Here is a 22,276-nt window from a genome sequence, read left to right on the forward strand (position 1 = left end):
TTTGATTTATTTAATGGCCTATATACTGTTTAGTTGTGCACAAATGGACGATGGATATAGATAAGGCCAGTCTTGTGCAGAAAGGCTACTGCATGAACGTCACGCATGGTTTCCATTTTCGGCTCATGTTAAGTGAACTTTTTCTTTTTGGCAAGATCATCAGTCTGATGCCTTTCTGGGCAAATAGAAACTTTCTCATTTCATAAAGTAAGACTTTCTAGTCTTGTCTTGATTCACATGGATACATATATATTCGACTGAAACAACATTGGAGCAATAAAGGATATGTTTTAAGAATTGTTTTCTTGGGCTTTGATGTAGGGTTTTCTTGTGCTTGGTGGAAAATTTTAGTAGTTGTAGAAGGGACTACAGACCTAGTGTGCACCACATCTACACGCTAGTACGAGAGATAGTTCAAACTATTAAAACAAACTCCCCCCTTAATAGTACGGTCTTTTAGAAAAACGAACATATATCTATTGCATTGACCGTACACCTTGAATGCATTTTCATACCAAGATTCCTTTGTCCTCTATAGTTTATCTTGACCGTCATTAATCTTGATGGATCATTGGATGTCTAACATTTCTGAATCAAGCTTAAAAGAAAATGTTAGTCGCATTACTATATTGTCATCAATCACCAAAACATCAACACATAGGGGTATAGAGCTTTCCGATAGTTGAGTGATCTAATATGAAATTTTCTCTTATTTATGCTACATCAGGAAAAAAAAAACCCATTTAACTGTGTGAAGGGTAGGATTTATTTTTAAAAAAACAAATAGGAACAAATAATTGCAAAAAAGCCTAGAAGCCATAGTTTCAAAACTACTTGCACGTAGAAAATAAAGGCATTCACATTTAGAAATTGGAAAAGTGCCTAGAAGATAAAGTTTTGAAGCTATAGTATTTTACATTTGTTGTCCACCTTCCCTGTTTCTAGCTTATAAGGATAGCCAAAAAAACCCCTTTACTTTCCACTTATCCCCTATGTTCTTGCACCCTTTGCCACCTCCCCCTCTCACCACAAGACATGCCCTGAAGCAAGTGCACTGCTTCTTAACTTCCTCATTCAAGTTCTTTGGCAGTTACAACCTACAAGCCTAGCAATTGGATATTTGACCACTTATGGAACCATATGTAACCATGCATGTGCAACAATTACATATCAGATTGGTGAAATATTTCCTCTAAAGCCTTTCAATCTTGAGAGTAACTTGTGAGTGCTTGCCATCTAGTTTGCTCCATCTGAATGTTCCATATACCAAACGGGTATGTGTATAATAACAACTCCCTTTGTTCTGTTTTAATTTTTTACATGCCCTTTAGGAAATGGCCATAGTAGCCAATACACATTTTTATAAGTTTTAACTAAAGTACTTTTTATGATAAATATAAGAGCAATTTTACAGTACTTGAGAAGGTACCATGAGGTAACAAAAATTCAATGTAAAATTTTGGTACCTCTTGGTACCAATGCTAAAATTTTGGTACCTTTCAGTACATATTTAAGGACTGTAAAATTACTCTAAATATAACATGTCATTTTTACTTAGCAATGAATCTAAATAGGTTCCTATATACTCGTGATTAAATTTTTTAGATGTGTCTGCAAGCATCTAAAAATATAGTATGTTTGAGATTAGAAAATACTGAAATATATCTTGTTTATCACTATCTCTCCAGGGTCACCAATATAGCAAATAATCCAATTAGCAATGGGTAGTTTGTTGGAAATACTTGATGTGTGGGAGATCCAATTGCTTGTGCTTGTTAGCTTCATCCTTCAAATGTTCCTCTTCTTCACCGGTAGTCTTCGAAAGCGAACCACCAATGGATTGCTTAGGTGCACCATTTGGTTGGCATACCTAGGAGCAGACTTGGTAGCGGTTTATGCTCTAGGGTACCTCTCGCGACACGTGGACACTACTGTCAAAAAGGGCTACAGCAGCACATTAGGGGAAAGCCACCCACTGGTTTTCCTGTGGGCGTCTTTCCTCCTAATTCATCTTGGTGGGCAGGACACCATCACTGCTTTCTCCATGGAGGATAATAACCTATGGCTGAGACACCTGCTAAACTTGGTAGTTCAGGTGACCATGTCCTTGTATGTATTCTGAAAGTCCACTCCCTGGCACAACAATGTGCAGCTTCTTGTTCCGGGCATCCTCTTGTTTGCTGCTGGAATTATCAAGTACGGAGAGCGGACAGTGGCTCTCATGTGTGGGAGACAAAGCAACAACATCATGTCACCCGCTATTAAAATTAGCAAGGAGATGGTTTCAGAACAGTTCAGCTGTGATGTTTACAAGGGACTTGTTTGTGCTGCCCTAGGAATGAAAAAAATGACCGATGTGTTTTTTGGAAGGCGTGTAATTGTGGCTTATAAAGAAGAAAATTTGGGAAATTTTGACGTAGAAAATTTCTTTGTTGCTGCTATGCTTGATCACAGGCTGCTGGCCAAGGTCTTGGATATTGAGCTTAGTTTGATGTATGATGATATGTATACCAAGGGTGCATTACTACGGAAAAGGAGTTCCATCGCAATACGGTGTACCTCTCAAGTATGTATTATTGGTGCCCTTGTGACATTTGCTTTCATGAGCAACAAACAAGCACCGGGCATCATATCACACAGTAGTGTTGGACGTTGGGATCACCTACCTGCTGTTTATCGGAAGTATTCTTCTAGATGTCTGTGCTTTGTTTACAGTGCTGCTGGCTTCACCTTGGACATGGTGGTGGCTAGAGGATCGAGGACATCATATGCTGGCTCACATATCATGGTGTCTTGTTGGGAGGCCAGAAGAATCAAGGCCACTGTGGTCAAACAAAATGGGCCAGTACTGCTTTCTAAGCTACCTTGGCGTGTACAATGAGCCAGCTGTTACAGTATCCTAGAGAGTGATGAGAATGATGAGGAAGATGGCGAGAGCAGCCGGCGTTGAAGGCCGGGAGATCAACAGGAAGCTATTCTGGGTGAGCAAGTTGGTTGACACCAGGTACGAGACGGTCGACAAAGAGGTGATGAAGTGTGTGGTGGATGAGATTCTAAGCCTCACATCATCCAGACAATTCAGGCAGAAGTATCGACACATGGGGCCATTTATCAACCGGTTGTCAGGAATAGGATCACAACTTGGCGGATTTGCTTTTTCCATTAAAGTGCTGCATGTTATAACAAATACTTACTTGATGAAAGTCAGTGAGGCATCCAGCTCCTCCATCACCGCTTTGGCAAAAGTCTGCCAAAAATTATCCAACTATATGATGTACCTGGTTTCTGTGGACAAAGATGTTTCTACCTTATTGCAGACGAGATGGTGGACAATGAGGTGATGAAGTGTGTGGTGGATGAGGTTCTAAGCCTCGGATCATCCAGACGATTCAGGCAGCAGTATCGACACATGGGGCCACTTATCAAGGAGTTGTCAGGGATGGGATCACAGCTTGGCGGATTTGCCTTTTCCATTAACGTGCTGCATGTTATAACAAATACTTACTTGATGAAAGTCAGTGAAGAAGATGAGGCATCCGGTTTGGCCAAAGCCTGCCAAAAATTATCCAACTACATGCTGTACCTTGTTGCGGTGGACACGGATGTTTCTATCAGCTTATTGCAGCAGGGACTTATGAATACCACATTTTTCTGGAAGATTTTGGAGGACAACATCACCGTCAATAGCATGGACTTCTCCCCGGATGATCTCATAGAGAAACTACGATATGGAGACGCCGGCAAGGTATTCCCTTGGATGGAGGAGCAGCACGAGGAGGTGCTGGAGGAGCTGAGAGACGTTTGGGTGAGGCTCCTCATCTACGCCGCCGGCAAGTCCCGGAGGGAGGCACACGCGGCGCAGCTGGCCAGAGGGGGGGAGCTCCTCACCTTCGTCTGGCTGCTCATGCAACTATGTGCCATCGGGGATGGCATGCCGTTTCGGCTCGATCTGTCAGCCCCATCTGGAGATGACCCCATGTTCAAAGTAATTAACCTCTTCGATCTCTAGTTCTCGTCGCGATCGACCACGCGTACGTGTGTGTGACTCTGATCGAGTATTCAGTCAAGTGTACATATATGTGCATAGTACTATAAGCTTTTCAACTTCGCTGTGTATCCATGTCGATCTCTGTACATTGTGTATCTATGTCGATTTATATCATGGTTAGTTATTACTACGTCCGTTTTTCTATTTGAAGTTGTTGTCTTCTGGATGATCATCCTTCATCATATATATATATATATATATATATATATATATATATATATATATATATATATATATATATATATATATATATATGAAAACTAATATGTGCACCCATAGAATAAAGTATTTTGCGCCCCCCTGCGCGCGCGCGACCTCTCCTCCCGCCCACCAGCGCGGCTTGCGCTCCCACTGGCCCACTAATAAAAAATACGAAAGATAATATGCTAGGAAAAAAACCAAAATCAGAAAAACCAGCAGTGGTGCGCCCGTGCTCGTGCGGTAAGGTTAGGGTTGGGCGATTTTCATCGGCGGCACGTGGATTCCGGCGGCAGCTACGGGCGGCGTGCGACGGGCAGAGAGACGGCAACTGGCGTCGGGGGCGGATTCCATCACGGGCGGCTGACATCGATGCAGGCCGCGCGCACGCGGGCTGAAATGGTAGGGCAACCGTTGCAGTCTGCCGATGGCAGGGCTGCAGGTGACTGCCGGCGTCAGGGCTGCAAGGGGTCGACGCGGACGGGGAAAATCTTGGGGGAAGGCATCCGGCATCGGGGGAGGTCGGCCATCTATGGTGAGCGGGAGGTGGAGGCGCCCAACCTTGGATGGTAATTTTTTTCTCCCCTTTCTCTTCGCCTCCTTTTTTTCAAACTCATGTTTTCATACCTTCAACTCAAAGTGGTTTTGGGTTGTGATTATTTTTGTTTCGGATTGCATCGCCACACTTTTTACCGAGGTTTCATCATCGGCAGAACTTGGCAATTAACACCATGCTGCATCGCTTCAATCTCTAGTGGAGAGGTAAGTCCTACATTCCACCGGCCCCAGCAATCTTGTCGACTAGATCAGGACTTTCTTGCTTCGGATATTCTGATCTAGTTTAATGGTTACTAGTTATCATATCAATTTTAGCTTAAGATACTTTTGCATCTTTGATAGCTCTGACAATCATCTAACAATTGTATCAGTTCAATCGGGAATTCCTTAGGTAGGTCTAATATTCCGATCAAAACCCATAATGTTGCTAGTGATTATATCGACTCAGCTCTAAGTTATTCTTATATCTTGGGTTGATTTGGTCAACCAATTTAGGTCATTTACATTGACTTGATATTTGTTGTTTCATATCTTCAATCTCATACTATCTCGGTTTAGTCCAATCTATTATATTGTGTTTATCAAATAGCTTATATTAGGTTGATTTGTCTTTCTCACTGTTTTATTAGAGTTTCAACTAATAAGTTATTAGTTATCGACTCATTGGTTTAATAGTAATCTTGATCTATTTAGTATCTTGCATGACATTGCCAAACATAATCATGATCTATCTCAGTTCGGTTCGACCTTCTAAGATTATTCCTAGTAAGTCAGGCTAGATATTTTATAGATCTTAGTCGATCATCAGTTGGTTATAGCTGATGATCCTTGCCAACCTACGTACTCATTTAATTATTTAAGTGTTCAGTAGTTATTTAAGTATTACATCAGCTTATAAGGATAACATGCAAGTTGGTTTCGGCCGATCATAATAAAGAATTCATTGTATATTTAATTATTCAAGTTTATTTGTATCGGAAGCCTAGCTGATCTAAGTCTTCAAAAACCGATTGTTCAACCTATCGGCTAAATGCAGCTACATCGATATCCTATCAAATGGGTGCTCAGTTATTCATTGGCTAGTTATTCATTGGCTCGATAGTCAATCGGCTTCTTTTTACTCTTTATCTTGTCAGTTGCATAATCAAACTGACTAGCTCATCTATACTTCATCAAGATTCAAGTCCTGCACTGGAGCAATGGAGGACTCATAGGCCTTTGCGTGTATTTAGCATGCCAGATTGATCAACAAATTCCGTGTCAACACAAGTACAGTATGGAACAGAAAAAACATGCATCAAATAGATGGAAGTACAGAAAAACAGAAATCAATTTATTTCCTTGATAACATACTACAAATCCAATATAATGGTAGTTTCCATCTCGGAAGGACATGAATAAAACATGAAATTCTATGAAATATCTATCCATCCAAGTGATCTAATATATGTATATATAATATATATATATATATATATATATATATGAAAATTAGATCCTACTATCAGGTGTAGCTACTCCCTATAGGTCCATGATGAAAAATATTTTCATAATTGTTTCTGCTCCCACCCAACAGAAAGTATAGACACTATTAAATCTTATATGAATGATACAACTACATATATAGAGTTTGTACTTTCTGTTGGAAGAGAGAAGAAATATATATATATATATATATATATATATATATATATATATATATATATATATATATAGCATACTTTAGGGGAAAAACATATATATTCAGCATCACCAAAACTGATCTGAAAGAACTGGGCACCATCCATGATAGAATTCTTTGCATGGCTCGTACCCAATAACAGATTGTGGACTTCTGATAGACTTCAAGTCAAGCGACATTTGAGAAAGAAGCGGCGCACAATTCCAACAAACAACAATGCACTAATGCTGGACTGGTGGACCGGCCTAACATCATCTCGCCGGTGAAAGAGGAAAGGCCAGGATTTAATGTGTTCGAATTGTTTTTTTTTTTTGAGAGAGAGAGATTTAGAGAACAGAGAAACAGTCAGATTGTTCGACATGAGGAGGGCAACAAACTCCGAATTGTTCAACAAATATGGTTGATGAAATCTAGTTTCTGACCATGTACAGTACCCTCATGCTTCAATATAAAAAAGCAGTGCAAGCTGATTCGTTTCCATATATAGCGGAAAAAAACGCTATCTTTTTGTAGCCGTATACCGATCCAACATCTTAATCCTCTTGGAAACAAAAACAAAAAGCAACAAATTTGTTGTCGCTCTATATGAAGGCATTTTTAAATGAGTAATTTTATGGTTCTTGAGTAGGTACCGAGAGCTACTAAAATTTACATGTGAAAAAATAATAGTACCTTCTTAAGTACTAGAAAATTACTCTTTTTAATAGGGGTGGCTTGTGCAATATGCCCGTTTTTTCCATAAGATTTTTATTTGTATCAAAAAGGCCACTTAATAAATAACTATTATAAATGATATTAAAAAGATAAAAAGTTTGTTAGACAAACAAGTAAACAACATCTCATTGATTGTTAAACACCAGAGAACAAGACATGGCTACGAAGCATTATACATACCATCCCAAAAAAATTAACTTAACTTGCATAGATGAGAATTTTTTACTTTTTAAACCCTTTTAAGAAATAATTTTATTACAAAACCTCCAGGGAAAATATTTTCAAATCTGAACATTTTGGCCACGCCACCAACATTGGCGTGGCAAGACAACGCTGCCACGCAGCCTTTTCGACGTCACGTGGCATGGCAGTGCCACTGTTGGTGGCGTGGCAAGACAATGCTGCCACACCACCGATAATGGCATGGTAAGCAGTCTGGCCACACCCATGTCGGTGACGTGGCCAAAAGGTTCATACGGTGAAAATATTTTCTCGAAGGTTTAGTAATAACATTATTTCTTAAAAAGGTTTAAAAAATAAAAAAATTTCCATGGATGATCTCGATGTTTAGGTTTATTCTCATCAATTAGTTTTTTTGGACAGTACAGTATCACTCTAATCCTATTGCTTATGCTTGTAAATAAAATTTAAAATTTTTGATTTTAGGGGTTTTCATCTCATCCAATCATGATTTTAGCTCACTAAGCACTTTTTATTCATAAATTATTTATAATTTACAAATATATCGCCACACAATCACCGTAATTTCAACAAAAGCATCTTCACAAAACATCACTCACGAGAAAATCAATCAGAGACCGTTTGTTTTTAATTTTGGCCCAATCCAGCAGAATGGACACAGATAGCAGTGGAGCGGACGTCCGGCCACGCCCGCCCACTCACTCGGCGGCGGCGGCGGCGGGGTCCTTGAGGGTGTTGCCGATGTCGATGACGAAGCGGTACCTGACGTCAGCCCTGGCGAGGCGCTCCATGGCCGTGTTCACGTAGTCCGCGCCGATCACCTCGATGTCCGCCGCCACGCCGTGCTTCGCCGCCAGGTCGATCATCTCCTGCGTGTCCGCCATGCCGCCGACGCAGCTCCCGGCCAGCGTCTTGTTCCCTGCATCATTCACAGCCATCATCCACATTAACAATATGTTAATTCCGTCCGTGTTATCTCTGTTTATAAGATGGCCCGATCCTCCTAAATTTATATGAATACTAGTAAATTTATACGCATATATAAAACATATTTATTACTTTATTTATATATGAATTTAGATATAATCAAAATATCTTATAATACGAAACAGAATAGACATTAACAAAGACGAAGGACCTGTTTCTTTCAGCTCGGGATTATTATAATCTAGATTATTGGAGTAAGCTAAAAGAAACAGATAACTTATTGAAGTAGCTTATTATAATCTGAAGACCAGTTTATTATAATCTGATAAGCTCATTTAGACAAGCTTTTTTAGTTTATTAGGTCAAAAATTACCCACCATGCCACCCCACTCCCTTTTTAGACTTACAAACCTAATAATCTAGGATCTAATAATCTACAAAAGAAATAACTCACAGCTTATTCAATCTGCTACAGATTATAATAATCTAGCTTATAATAATTTGACTTAATAATCTAGACTATAATAATCTTAAGCCGAAAGAAACATGGCCTAAAGAGTGAATGCCACATCATCCACCTAGCCCTGAGGTCTGAATACGATTGAGATTCGGAGCTAGAAAAGTGTGTCAATGGTTGAAAGGACTTACGCAGGACCAGAGCGAAGGGAGGGATGTCGATGGGCTTCTCCGGAAGGCCGACGAGGATCATCTTGCCGTTGGGCTTCAGCAAACCCAGCAGCGGCGCGATGGGAATGTTGGCGGACACGGTGTTGATGATGCCGTCCATGGTGCCCGTCGCGGCCCGCATCTCGTCGGCGTTCTTGCTGGCAACGAAGGCGTCGGCGCCGAGCCTCCCGAGCGCCTCCTCCTCCTTCCCCGGCGACGAGCTGATCACCGTCACCTTCGCGCCGAACGCCTTGGCGAACTTCACCGCGACGTGGCCGAGCCCGCCGAGGCCGAGCACGCCGACGTGCTTCCCGGGGACGTTCAGGCCGTGGTACTTCATGGGGCTGTACACGGTGATGCCGGCGCAGAGCAGCGGCGCGCCCCTGTCGAGCGGCATGGACTCCGGGAAGCGGACCACGAAGCGCTCGTGCACCACCACCATGCTCGAGTAGCCGCCGTAGGTGACGGTGCCGTCCTTGTCCACGGAGTTGTAGGTGAAGATGGTCCCTGGGCAGTGGTTCTCGAAGCCATTGTTGCAGCTCTCGCAGGACTGGCACGAGTTCACCATGCAGCCCACGCCGACCCTGTCGCCGGCCTTGAACTTGGTCACGCTCTTGCCAACCTCCGTCACCACGCCGGCGATCTCGTGCCTGCAAGTACGACGTCGTCCACGGTGTGGTCAAACAGCTGGCGTATCCAGGATTTTTATTTAGGTGGTTCAACTTACATAATTGTTTAGTTGTTATAAGTATAACCTACAATATATATAATATAATATAAATATAAAATTAATTAAATCTGCATTTTGCATATATTAATAAATTATATTTTTATTTTATATTTATTTATATATATATAAATATATATTCAGTTAAGTTAGGAATATTTTAGGTGGTCCTGGGACCACTAGGATCACCCTCTGTCTCCGTCTATGGGGTCAAAAATATGGAGAGTTCCGGGTTGATCAAAGAAGATGTAGAGATTCAGATGTATTAATGCAATTAGCATCAATGTTCAGAATCAACATGTTACCCAGGGATCATAGGGTAGACGGCGCTCTTCCACTCGTTCTTGATGCTGTGCAGGTCGGAGTGGCAGATCCCACAGTAGAGAATCTTTATAGCAACGTCATCGTCCCCAGTGCTCCTGCACAATTGCGACTTGTGAGTGATTGATACAATCAAGGTATTGTGCCTAGCTACCATCTTTTGAAAAGAAAAATCTCCCCTAAATCCTTTCTTAGCTAACTTTTTTTACGGTAAATTTGATGGAAGTAAGATTTATGGCAAACTTGTACAACTTTTTAGCTGAAAAAACTTTTACAGTTGAGATCATGTTGGGGTCCAAATATTTGATATAGGATTCAAGATTTTTTTTTTACAGAATTTTAGATCTATGATTCAAATAAACTTTGATGGACACATGATCCATCTCAAAGTTGTAAAGCTCTAGGATATCTATAACTTCACAGTTCATGACTTCTTTATTTGACATTATTTAGAGAGGCAAATAAGTTTGGAACTGTGGTGATCAAAACAATAGCATTCTGAAAATAGATGACAACTGCTCTATAGTGAGATGGTAATGTGATGTGTGTAGAGAGCAAGAACTGAACTCATGTAGAGAGAGATGTTTTGGGCTCGAATCCTACAAGTCACATACTTTGTATTTAATCCAATACATACTTTGTATTTAATCCAAAAAAATGCCTAAATTGTCAACTAGGATGCACTATTGTGTAATAAAAATCAAAATATTTTTTTGATTCTATTTTCATACCTAAAAATCAAAATAAAAATATGGAAAATAATTGGCATCCAACCATCATTGATCTTTAATAGCCAACGGGACATTTGGCCATTAAAAAATGTGTTTTAGGCGGCGGGAAAAATGTCTTTCATAGTAGTGGCAACGGTTTATAAGCCTAAAGTTATTTCTGAAACTGATTTTATGGTTTTTACCATAATTTATTTTATAACATTCACTTTTAAATCGCTATAAAAATATATATAAAAGTTTTACGTATAAATTGTCCTTCATCGATAAATAGGGTGTTTCTTTTTTGTTCTTCCAAAAAGCAAAATGATGGGAGATCGTAGCCCCCAACTGAAAATAAAGAAAGCATGTGTTCTGCTCAATATTATGCATGAGGATATTTGGCAAGCCAATAAAAAAAAAAGCAAAATTGTCTACACCATAAGATGAGTCGTAATGACGGCCGGCCAATTACTGCTGGCATCATGTGGATGGCACCACTCTACAAACAAGATGCCACCACTGTACAAAACAGAGACCTCTGATCTCTACATTATATGTAACACACAAATTAAATCCAAGTACGTGTGATCACACATGATTGAAACACAATTAATTAGACTAGTAACCCGGCCAGTAACATCACGATGAGCATCACTTTCAGTAACCGGTGCTTACACATCGGTGCGGTTTAGATACGAGGTGAGACGTTTCTGATCCATCTCGATCAATGAATGCCTCATGAGAACAGTGCAAAAAACATTGATTTGTTCCAAACTTTTTCACAGATAAGTTTTGATGAAAATGAAATTTCTAGTAAACTTGTACAACTTTTTAGTTGAACACTTCTATATATATATGCTTCCAAATATTCGTTAGAGGATTTCAGATTTGTCTTACAACATTTCAGATCTATAATTCAAATAACCTTCAATGGACACATGATCCATTTCAAAGTTATAAAGCTATACGATGTCTAAAATTTTATAGGTCATGAATATTTTTCATTTCAAATCATTTAATGAGGCAAATAAGCTTGGAACAATGGAAATCAAGACAATAGCATTCTTAAAATAGACAAGTTCTCCATAGTGATAGAGGCTAATGTGACGTGTGTGGCGAGAGATGTTTTGGGTTGGAATCCTAGAAGTCACATACTTTTGTATTTAATCCAAAAAAAATTATCTAAAATTGTCAAATAGGATGCACTGTTATGTAATAGATGTTCGGTAAAATCAAAAAAAAAATTGATATTATTTTCATACCTGAAAATCAAAATGAAAATATAGAAATTGATTTTTGCTGCCGGCTACATTATGTCGCCCACTAGTAAAACTCGATTTTTGCTGCAGGCATCTGACCGTTAATTGCCAACATGACATTTGGCCATCACAGATGTATTTTAGCCGCCATTAAAAATATATTATGTAATAGTGGCAACTATTCATAAGCCAAAAGTTAATTTTAGAATTAATTTTGTGCCTTTTTATTAATTTATTTTACAATATTTACTTTTATATGCTACGGAAATGTATATAAAAGTTTTACACGTAAATTATTTTTTATTGGTAAATAAGATGTTTTTTTCTTCCAAAAGAACTAAACGATGGGAGCGCGTAGTCCCCAGCTGAAACTCTGAAAGTGAAGCAAACACATGTCCTCTGCTCAATATTGTGCATGATGATAATTGGCAAGCCAATAAAAAGAAGACAAAAAATGTCTACACCATTAGATGACTGGTAGTGATGGCCGACCAATCACTGCTGGCATCGTGTTAATTGTTGATGGCACCTCGTACTGTACAAATTAAATTAATACAGAGACCTCTGATCTACTATATGTAACACACGATCAATCCAAGTACTATACGTGTAATCACACAATTGATTAGGCTGGTAAGCCAGTAACATCGCGAGTAGTTATTTGCGAGGATTAATTAAAGATATAAGACAGCTGAAGAGCAGGTACAATAGCAGGCTATAAGCCAACTATAAGTATATTTTAAAGAGATAAGAGGGGAGAGAGAAGAGAGGTAGACTACTAATTTACAGCCAACTGTACACGGACTCTAAGACAAAATATGTGTATGACATGTGGGATCATATATTGATGTTTTGTAGATAACTATTGTATGAGTTGACTATTAGATTGGCTATAGATGAATTGGAGCTAATCTAGCTCTAACTACACTCTCCACACGTACGTACGCACGTCAATTAACTGTTGCTGCCGAATTCGATCGGTCGATTGCGCCACAGACTTTATGACCCTGTTCAGTTCCCAGAATAAAAATTTTGACGCTGTCTCACGGAAAGTTTGGACATATACATAGAGTATTAAATGTAGAGAAAAAACTAATTATATAGATTACGTGTAATTTGTGAGATGAATTTTTTAAGCCTAATTGTATGATGATTTAGCAATGCGGTGCTACAGTAACATTTGCTAAATTCGTCCAACGGTTTTTTGCGGAATCTATAATTTATTTTGTTATTAAATTATGTTTAACATGTATGTATATTCGATGCGACAATCAAATCCAAAATTTTTCCACATTTAAACACGCCCTATATATGCATTCCAAATGTAAGTAGTTTAGTACTTGCTAGCTCCGCCCTCATCGAATCAACCATGTTGTTAATTAGAATGACAATTAAACGATCCTTAAACTGTACTGCTAGAAAAAAATTATACGACGTATCTATTTTACTTTTTTGGCTCTCGAAGCAGGCGGCGTACATGATCTACAAAAGATCACGCGCGCGAAGACGAAGAGTTGTTGACAGAGTTCATCACCTACCTAATTACGCCGCCGCCAAACCCTAATTGACATCACCGGATCCGGCGGCCGGTTTGCAGCGCCGCCGACGCGAGCTCCGGCGTGTTCGTGCAAGTGTAGAACAAGCATGTACCCCTAGAACCCTAGAGCCGCTAGCGTATAAATGCGCGCACCTGCGGTCGATGGTGATCGGGGAGAGGTGGCCGGACGCGTCGCGCGCCGCCAGCCCCGCCGCCTTCTTCCTCGGCTCCGGCCGCTGCTCCAGATCCATCCCGCCCCGCCGATGAATCCGAGGCGGACGGCGCGAGAAGGAGATCGGGAGAGATCGATCGGAAACCGATCCGATTCGATTCGATTCAGCACGTACGTATGCTGGGATCGAGCGAGCAGCTGGCGCCGTGGGATGATCAGGCGGGCGGTGAGCGAGAGACTAGACGAGACGAGACGCAGGCGGCCGGGGGCGCCGTTTTATAGCGGCGCGGCGTGGTCACTGCCGCGTGGGGCCTACCATCAGCCAGCGTCGTGCATGCAGTGCGTGGGCTCTGCAATCGCCGCAGGCTTGATCCGATCATGTGCTTCTGATTTCATGTCGATCGCGCGCGTGTCCGTCGTGCCAGACAGATGTCGATTTTGATTCATGTCGATCGGGTCACACGTGAAGAAAACTCCCTTCTTCGTAAATTCGTTTAGTTTTGTATAAAGTCAAACTTGTTTCGTTTTAATTTTGTCTAAGATCGCAGTGAATATATTAGCATCAACAACGACAAATTAGTTTCATTAGAGTCTACCGTAAGTTATATATGTTGTCTCCTGCGCACTTTTTTTAAGATAAAAAAAGCTTTTATTGATCTCAAATGATTATATCAAGGTAATACAATTACTCAAATACCACTTCCAGCCTCTGCATAACTAAGATGCACACAGTCAAAACTATACATAAGTGTAACTAAGTAATAAAAAAAGAGGAACTCCTACCTAACAAGAAACTCCAATTGCTGAGACACCATAAGCACTTTATTCCGTGATCTAGGCTTCTGGAGGATAGCCCATGTACGGAGCTAATGAATAATCCTGAAAATAACCTGTAAAGGAGAAGAAATTATCTTTTTGTCAAATACTATCTCATTCCAGCATAACCATAATGACCAATAAGTTGACGCAACCCCTAGCAACATAAGTCACTTTATATCCTTCGTAAAACCAAGTAACCAATTACCAAACAAATGAGTAACAGAACGAGGTTGTGCTAGACCAAAAGCCATATGAATTATGGACCACACTGATATTGTAAAACGACACTGAAAAAACAAATGAAGAATTGATTCATCTTTATTACAAAAACAACAATTCTTACTACCCTTCCAGTTTCGCTTTGCAAGATTATCTTTTGTCAGGATTACTCCTCGACGCAGATACCATAAGAAGATTTTTACTTTCAATGGAATTTTTATCTTCCAAAGCATCTTGTTGATATTGGGAACATCATTATGAACTAACACCAGGTAATGAGATTTCACTGAAAATTCTCTATTCGTAGTTAAATTCCAATAAAATTCATCTCGAAATTGCGTGAGCTCTAAGTTCGCGACTCGTGGTAAAAGATTATTCCACGCCACTAACTTATTTCCAATTAGATCCCTTCACCAAGATATATTTGGTGGGTGATCTTGTAGCACGTTCGCAATAGTATCGTGTTTATTTCTAACGATGTTGTAGAGGCAAGGATACTGCTCATGCAATGTTGTCCGATCTAACCAAATATCTTCCCAGAATCTTATTTGAGAGTCATCTCCGATGGTAAACGTACCAAAGCGTAGAAAATCACTCTTGACTTTCATAAGACTAGCCGAAAAATGTGAGTCCCTAACCTTCCATTGGACTTGTGACAAAGGTTTTGATCCCAAATACTCATTCCGAATCAATTGTTGTCATGTTCCTTCAGTTTTAAGTAACTTAAAAAGCCACTTACTAAGGAGGGCAATATTTTTCATATTCAAGTCATGAATTCCTAAACCCCCTTGATCCTTTGGACGACACATAATGTTTCACTTAGCCAATCAATACTTTTTCTTGAGATCACATTGCCAATAAAATCTAGACCGAAAATAATCTAGTTTTTTTAGTACTCCCCTTGGAATAGCAAAAAAGGACATCATGTACATAGGAAGGCTAGTTAGCACTGAGTTGATCAGAGTCAGCCGTCCACCAGAAGATATATGTTTACCTTTCCAACTACTTAGGTTTTTCTCAAAACGTTCTTCTACCCTTTTCCAATCCGCATTTCTCAATTTTCTAAAGTGAATTGGTATGCCTAGGTATCGAATTGGAAATTCACCAATAGTACAGCCAAAAAGATCTATATATTGGTCCTCTATGGTCGTAGCCTCGTCAAAACAGTACAACTCACTCTTATGAAAATTGATTTTAAGACCTGAGAGTTGCTCGAAAGCACAAAGTAATAACTTCATGTTACGAGCTTTATCTAGGTCATGTTCCATAAAAAGTAGTGTCGTCAGCATACTGTAGGATAGAAATGCCATCATCCACCAAATGTGGTATTATTCCACCAATCTGCCCATCGGTTTTGGCTCTATTGATTAACACATATAACATATCTGGTACTATGTTAAAAAGAATTGGAGAAAGAGGATCTCCTTGCCGAAGACCTTTCTTAGTTTGAAAATAAGGACCTACTTCTTCATTCACCTTTACGACAACACTTCCCCTTGATATAAATGATTCAATCAAGAGATCCATTTGGATGAGAATCCTTTCATTCGAAGGGCTTGTAATAAGAATGGCCATTTGACTTTATCATAGGTTTTTTCTAAATCAATTTTGAAAATCACCCCATTTGCTTTTCTTTGATGTAGTTCGTGTATGGTTTCATGTAAAATGACGACCCCTTCAAGGATATTCCGTCCTCTCATGAAAGCAGTTTGAGTGAGATTGACGATATGGTCAGCCACAACATTTATTCTATTGGTGGCAACCTTCGTAAAAATCTTAAAGCTGACATTCAATAAACAAATAGGCCTATATTGTTGAATACGATTTGCCTCTTTGACTTTAGGAACTAAAGTTATAACTCCAAAGTTCAAACCAAACGAAGGTAGTTCACCATTATGTAATTCATGGAATAAATTCATCAAATCTTGTTTGATGACATCCCAGAATTTCTTATAAAATTCTGCCGGGAAGCCATCTTGTCCCGGTGCCTTGTTAGGTTCCATACTAAATACAGCATCCCTTATTTCTTTCTCCGAAAAAGGAGCCGTCAAAAATTCATTCTCCTCTTCTGTAACCTGTGATATATCCTCTCTCCTAGACTCATCTAGTTGGAGATAATCGTTTTCAGGTGGTCCAAAAAGTTTTTTTTTGTAAAAACTAGTAATATAAGTCTTGAGAGCTGATTGTCCCTCTATTTTCCCCTCATCTTGATCTAGATAGAAAATAAGTTTCTTCCTTTGTTTGCCATTAGCAATCATATGGAAGTATTTTGTATTACTATCTCCAAGAGAGATATGAGAGACTTTTGCTCTTTGGTACCACTTTATCTCTTACTAAATGATCTTTAGAAAGAGCAAGTTGCTCTCTCTCAGTCACTGTCAAGCTTTGTACTTCCTTTATTTCTAGATGCTGCTCGCCATCTATCAACCTCCATATGTTTAATTTTATCTATCGATATCGCTAGATAATCATTTCCACTAGAGACTCCTAGTTTGTCTAAGTTGGAAATACAGCTATCATTTGGTAATTGAGAAAAAGTACCTAGAAGGGATGTAGACGATTATGGTGACTTTAATGTTTCCACCTCTTTGACATCATTGGGCCATCCAGATTCCTTTTAGTTGCCAATCGCATCGCCTTGGACAAAGAATCTTCATCTGATGCCACAATACCATCAAAGGATATCACTGCGTTGCAACGCCCACTTCGATGTACTGTTACTTTCTCTTCCTGCAGGTTTCCACGACCATCAAGATTATAAGAGTAGTCAGAATCAATAGACCTAGAATTAGGTCGTGCAGATTTACTTCTCTTACGCATGTATACCTTTAAAGGAATACTAGTTGGCTCTAGAATAGTGTTTGTCGAAAGTAAAGGAGGTGACGGTTGTAGATTCCTCTGTAGAGATGTCATCGGTGTAGGAGATTCCAATGCCCCTGGAGAAACCAATACTAGCGTGTGGATTGGTAGAGAGACAACTGATGAAGGAGTGGCTTTCTTTGTTTGAGTGCTACATTCCACTTGTGGAGATGACGATAGCACATCCTCAACAGAACCCATCTTCTCTTTCACCTTCTTGGGAGTTACCGCCAATAGATGTAACTTTGGCTCACCCCCGTCACAAACTATTTCTTTTCCACGTTGCATAGGGCAACAGTTCCCCACCGGAGTAAGGGCAAACTGCATAGGACTAGAACCTCCCACTGTAACATTGGAACTTCCAGATGGTGTTGTATCTGCCTTTTGTTTTTTAGTTGTATGATCAGCCTTATCTCCACCCGTCTTACCGTCATTTCTAGATGTGGAAGCATAATGATCCAAATTATCAGTCTGAGTTGAGACAGCCGGCTGAAATTCTTTGGGCTCAAGAGAATATGTTATGCCATATCCATGTTTCCCAAAGACTACATCCTGAGTGAAAGGCAATTGATCCCTGTTCATCAAACCAACCTTGATTCTAATAGTGCCGGTCTTCCGAAATGTGAGCATATCCACATCCAATGTTGCCCCAATTACAGTGCCAATAGCCCAGAACCCCAGATAGTGGCGCCAAGCATGTGGAACTCCAGTGATATGCACCCACACTTCATCAAGCTCATAAAGAGGAGATATATCTCCTGCATCTTGCCACTTTGATATGGACAAAGAGACACCATGATTTTTAAGACGAAATTCTACATCTTCCGTCCTTTTCAATTCTTCCTCTGATGGAAAAGTGACAAGAAAAGAATTTTCATCATGCGGCAAAGCCTCCCATGACCAGTCCGCTCTAACTAGCTTAGCAAGCTCTGTCTGAACTACCTCTGCTGCAATTTTCCGACCAAAAATAGAGATCAAACTATGTGCGGTAAGCGCGTGCTTTAACGCATTTACTTCGGTTCGGTTCTACGTTTTGAAACAGTTTTGTGAACAAAAGAACCCAGCATGCAGTTGATGCATGACTTTGGCCCAGCTAATTTTCAGATCTTGGCCATTCTGTCTGAGATTCTTTTGGAAAAAAAACTAGCTGCAAAAATGGGCTTTCTACGATCTAGACCAGTCTAAAACTGAAGCACAATGAGATTAAAAATAGTAAAAAATATATATATAAACAAGCAAGGAAACAAACTCCATTTGTGCACACCACAAAAGCCAGGAATGAAAATAAAAAGTGCACACAAGATCAAACTTTCAGTAGCCGGCCAAAGTCTCGGAGATGGAGCTTCTAGATGAATTGGGGGAAAGTGGGGAACAGACAACCTCGTCTTTTCGCTTATGTTTACGATGATAAGCCAAATTTTAAATTTGCAATGTTAAAAGTTTATTTTTCAATCGCAGTTTATTTTTTAGTTTTTGCTTTTAGATTGCTAAGAACACATATATAAAAGTTTTATTTGTAATTTATTTTTTATATGCAAATAGATCGTTTGGGCAAAAAATGACCCTCAAAGAAAACAGAGATATGTAACTATAAAATTTTAAAACAACCAGCTAAATATCATGCTTTACTATCGAGAAATATAAATTATATATGTGCTACTATTGTTTGGAACTTATTTGTAGAGGTGAAAAATAGAACCATTATATAGGACTATTTCAAAATAATATATATAGTTGGTGGTGATATATTCACTATCACCATCGTTGCCTTCTTTTAGAATAGTACAGATATAGATGTGGAGGTGGTAGAAACAAGACCGATTAGAACTTATACCTACTAGGTGAGATTATCGGTACTGTTTAGAGTTAGCATAACAAATATGAATACAAGAACTAAGTGCTACTTGCTCATAAAACTAGCAAAATTCACTTCATACATATCTGACAAAACTGATAGAACTCTTACTCTCTGACCTTGACATAGGCCGGGTTAACAATGGGGCGTGTCAGGGGAAGGGTTGGTCAAGAATGGCCCCGACACCAACGGGACCCTGTCCTCAATCGGGGTCCCCATGGGGACGACGCGCGACAGCAGCCACTAGCAAGCAAGGGCGAGCACGGGGAGGATGGTGGTCAGTCGAGGCAGAGGTCGGTGCGGGCGCAGGAGGGGAGGAGGGTGGCCGCCGACAATGGTGGCGGCGTGAGGGGAGGAGGGCGGCGACATGAGGATAGGAGGAGGCAGGAAGGGAGATGAGATAGGGTTTGGGGTAGTTGGGATTTACATATGAAGTTGCTAGCATGCCAATTTGGCTTTAAAACAAAAAAAAATAGTGTTGGGCTACTAGGCTATTTGGCATTTTGAGGAGAGAGAGTGTGTGGCCATCATGTTATTTGGGTTAGATTTTAACTTCTGATGAAAATTATGTGAGAAGATACAACTTCCAGAAGCTCCTTTAAATAGGTCCTTAGCAATAGTATTTGAAAACGTAATCGATAGCGTGGGATACCGGGGAAGTGAAGGGAAGGAGTACAATGGGGCTTATCTAACATATATTGAATCGAATCTCTTTAGAAAGAAGGCCGTTTGTCTTAAGGTAGTCTGCCCCTCTATGATGTGGGTTATATATTCCTCCTCATTTGTGAATTACTGCTCCCTCTGTCCCAAAAAAAAACTAATTCTTCGGTTTTTGTGCCCAACGTTTGACCATCCGTCTTATTTGGAAAATTTTTAGGAAATTAAAAAAAATTAGTCACAAGTAAAGTACTATTCATGAGTTATCATCTAATAAAAACAAAAATATCAATCGCAAAAAAAATTTAAATAAGACGAAGAGTCAAAGATTATATGTAAAAAATGAAAATTTGGTTTATTTTGGGACGGAGGGAGTACGTGGCAGCTCCTCCAGACATTTGAGGTATTAATAGTATATATATATATATATATATACTATTAAAAAGTGGTAACGATTCTGCCTGGATTTTTGGTGCGTCACCTGGGCCCACCCGCCGCGCGTGGTCCGAGCTGCTTCCCCCGAGAGTGCGTCCACCTGTGTTGACCAGGCCACCGTCGTCCGCGTCCACCTGGGCCGACCAGCCATGCGTGGCCCGCAGCTCCAGCAACTTAGCCCTTTCTCTGTTCCGTCATATGGGCCACGCTTGTTTGAAAAAAAAATCAAAAAGCCATAGATGTGGGGTATCGAACCCTCGCATGCTAAGCCAGCGCCATCTAAGCTACGGTACAACGTCTCCAACTTGATGGTAAGGCTACATCCCAACTTGAATTCTTTCGGATTACGTTATACTCCTGCTACCTCTGCCCCATATTAAATTTATTTTTTAGTTGTTAGATATAATGTTTTGACTCTTCGTTTTATTTAAAATATTTTTACGATTAATATTTTTAAAACATGAATAATACTTTATGTGTAACTAATTTTTTTTACAAATTCTTGAAATAAGACGAATGGTCAAAACATTAGACACATAAATCAAAAAATAAATTATTATGGGACGAATGTAGTACGTGATATCAGAGAGATACACTAAACTGAAATTAATATATGATTGACTGAACAAGACATACAGGCGCAGATAATCATCTAACAAGTCCATTTTGAAGTAATCCCCCTTCAAATATGCAGCATCTTGCAAAAAAAACCAGTGCAAATTATTAATAGTGTTTTAGTTCGTGACATTTAAGTCGTCGTCTTCTCCTTTTTTTCTGCTTCTTATAATAGTATAGATAAGCCAAAATTTATTTTTTTAATCTTAGATTTATAGTTGATTTTAGGATTTGTTTATCATTGTTTATTTAAGAGAAATTTACAAACGTGCTATTATAATTTTACAAAGTTAGAAATATGTCATTAAGATATCAATGACATATGGGGCCAGCATGAGTCAACGACATATGGGTCATGATGGCATATCTTTAATTTTATAAAATTATACTGACATCTTTATAATTTTTCCTTTATTGATATTTAAATACAACATCCCCTCATTCAATTTCTACCGCCTCTCGTAAGCTTCCAATTCTAAACAATGCCCACGAGCAATCACATCGGAAGCAAATAAAAAGACCAAGAGTGATTGTTTGGGTGTTTCATAAAAAATGCCAAACAATATATTTTTAAACAGAAAATAATTTATAAATAAAAATTTTATATACGTCTTTTTACCGATTTAAAAGCCAATGATATATATATATATATATATCATAGCTAACTGCACCGAGTGCGTTAGTGTACAGGGAATTTTTCTTGCCTCGTCATATGACCAGTTGAGCAAATATTTTTGTTGACTAATATGAAGTTTGAACTTATCAAGATTGACCTAGCTAAATGCACACTCTCGATTTAAGATACCACTGAGAATTGATAATGGTGCCATTTGTAGCTTTACAAAACAAAGTGGACCGACCAAACTTTTACAGATGGCATCGTTGATCATTTAGGATGAAGCCTTTGTGACTAAGGCCGCGTTTGTTTTAACCCTGGTAAGTTAACTTACCCTGGTGCAGAAAACTTACTAATAGATTAGTACATAATTAATTAAGAGTTAATTAGATCCTTGCCATTATAAATTTGCCAGTTTTGAAATATGTCATTACAATTCGGCTAATTATAAAGATGCCACTATAATTTTTGAACTATTTCAG

At 39.4% G+C, this 22,276-nt stretch overlaps 1 protein-coding gene and 1 long non-coding RNA gene across 2 annotated transcripts; one reads left to right on the top strand and one right to left on the bottom strand.

Annotated features, from left to right (window-relative positions):
- Positions 1-4,731: 4,731 nt before the first annotated feature.
- On the top strand, positions 4,732-6,916 carry LOC107304824. Its single transcript, XR_001550872.1, has 3 exons — positions 4,732-4,815; positions 4,960-5,008; positions 6,628-6,916. It is a non-coding gene; the product is annotated as an uncharacterized LOC107304824 (long non-coding RNA).
- A 941-nt stretch (positions 6,917-7,857) lies between these two features.
- LOC102705097 (probable cinnamyl alcohol dehydrogenase 5) lies at positions 7,858-13,950 on the bottom strand. Its single transcript, XM_015840678.2, has 4 exons — positions 13,701-13,950; positions 10,026-10,139; positions 8,976-9,643; positions 7,858-8,319 (listed from the first exon to the last, which is right to left on the bottom strand). Exons 1-4 carry the CDS (start codon positions 13,796-13,798, stop codon positions 8,099-8,101), a joined length of 1,101 nt encoding a protein of 366 aa, XP_015696164.2. The 5' UTR covers positions 13,799-13,950; the 3' UTR covers positions 7,858-8,098.
- Between the last annotated feature and the right edge of the window lie 8,326 nt (positions 13,951-22,276).

This window comes from Oryza brachyantha, chromosome 8, assembly GCF_000231095.2.
Source record: "Oryza brachyantha chromosome 8, ObraRS2, whole genome shotgun sequence".
NCBI lineage: Eukaryota > Viridiplantae > Streptophyta > Magnoliopsida > Poales > Poaceae > Oryza > Oryza brachyantha.

Bases quoted from the DNA above. Each gene is read 5' to 3' on its own strand.
- LOC102705097 (XM_015840678.2), bottom strand. From the start codon at position 13,798: ATGGATCTGGAGCAGCGGCCGGAGCCGAGGAAGAAGGCGGCGGGGCTG. The intron at 10,140-13,700 runs GTGCGCGCATTT...GCAATTGTGCAG, and splicing joins CCGATCACCATCGACCGCAG to GAGCACTGGGGACGATGACG. The intron at 9,644-10,025 runs GTAACATGTTGA...TCGTACTTGCAG, and splicing joins GTCTACCCTATGATCCCTGG to GCACGAGATCGCCGGCGTGG.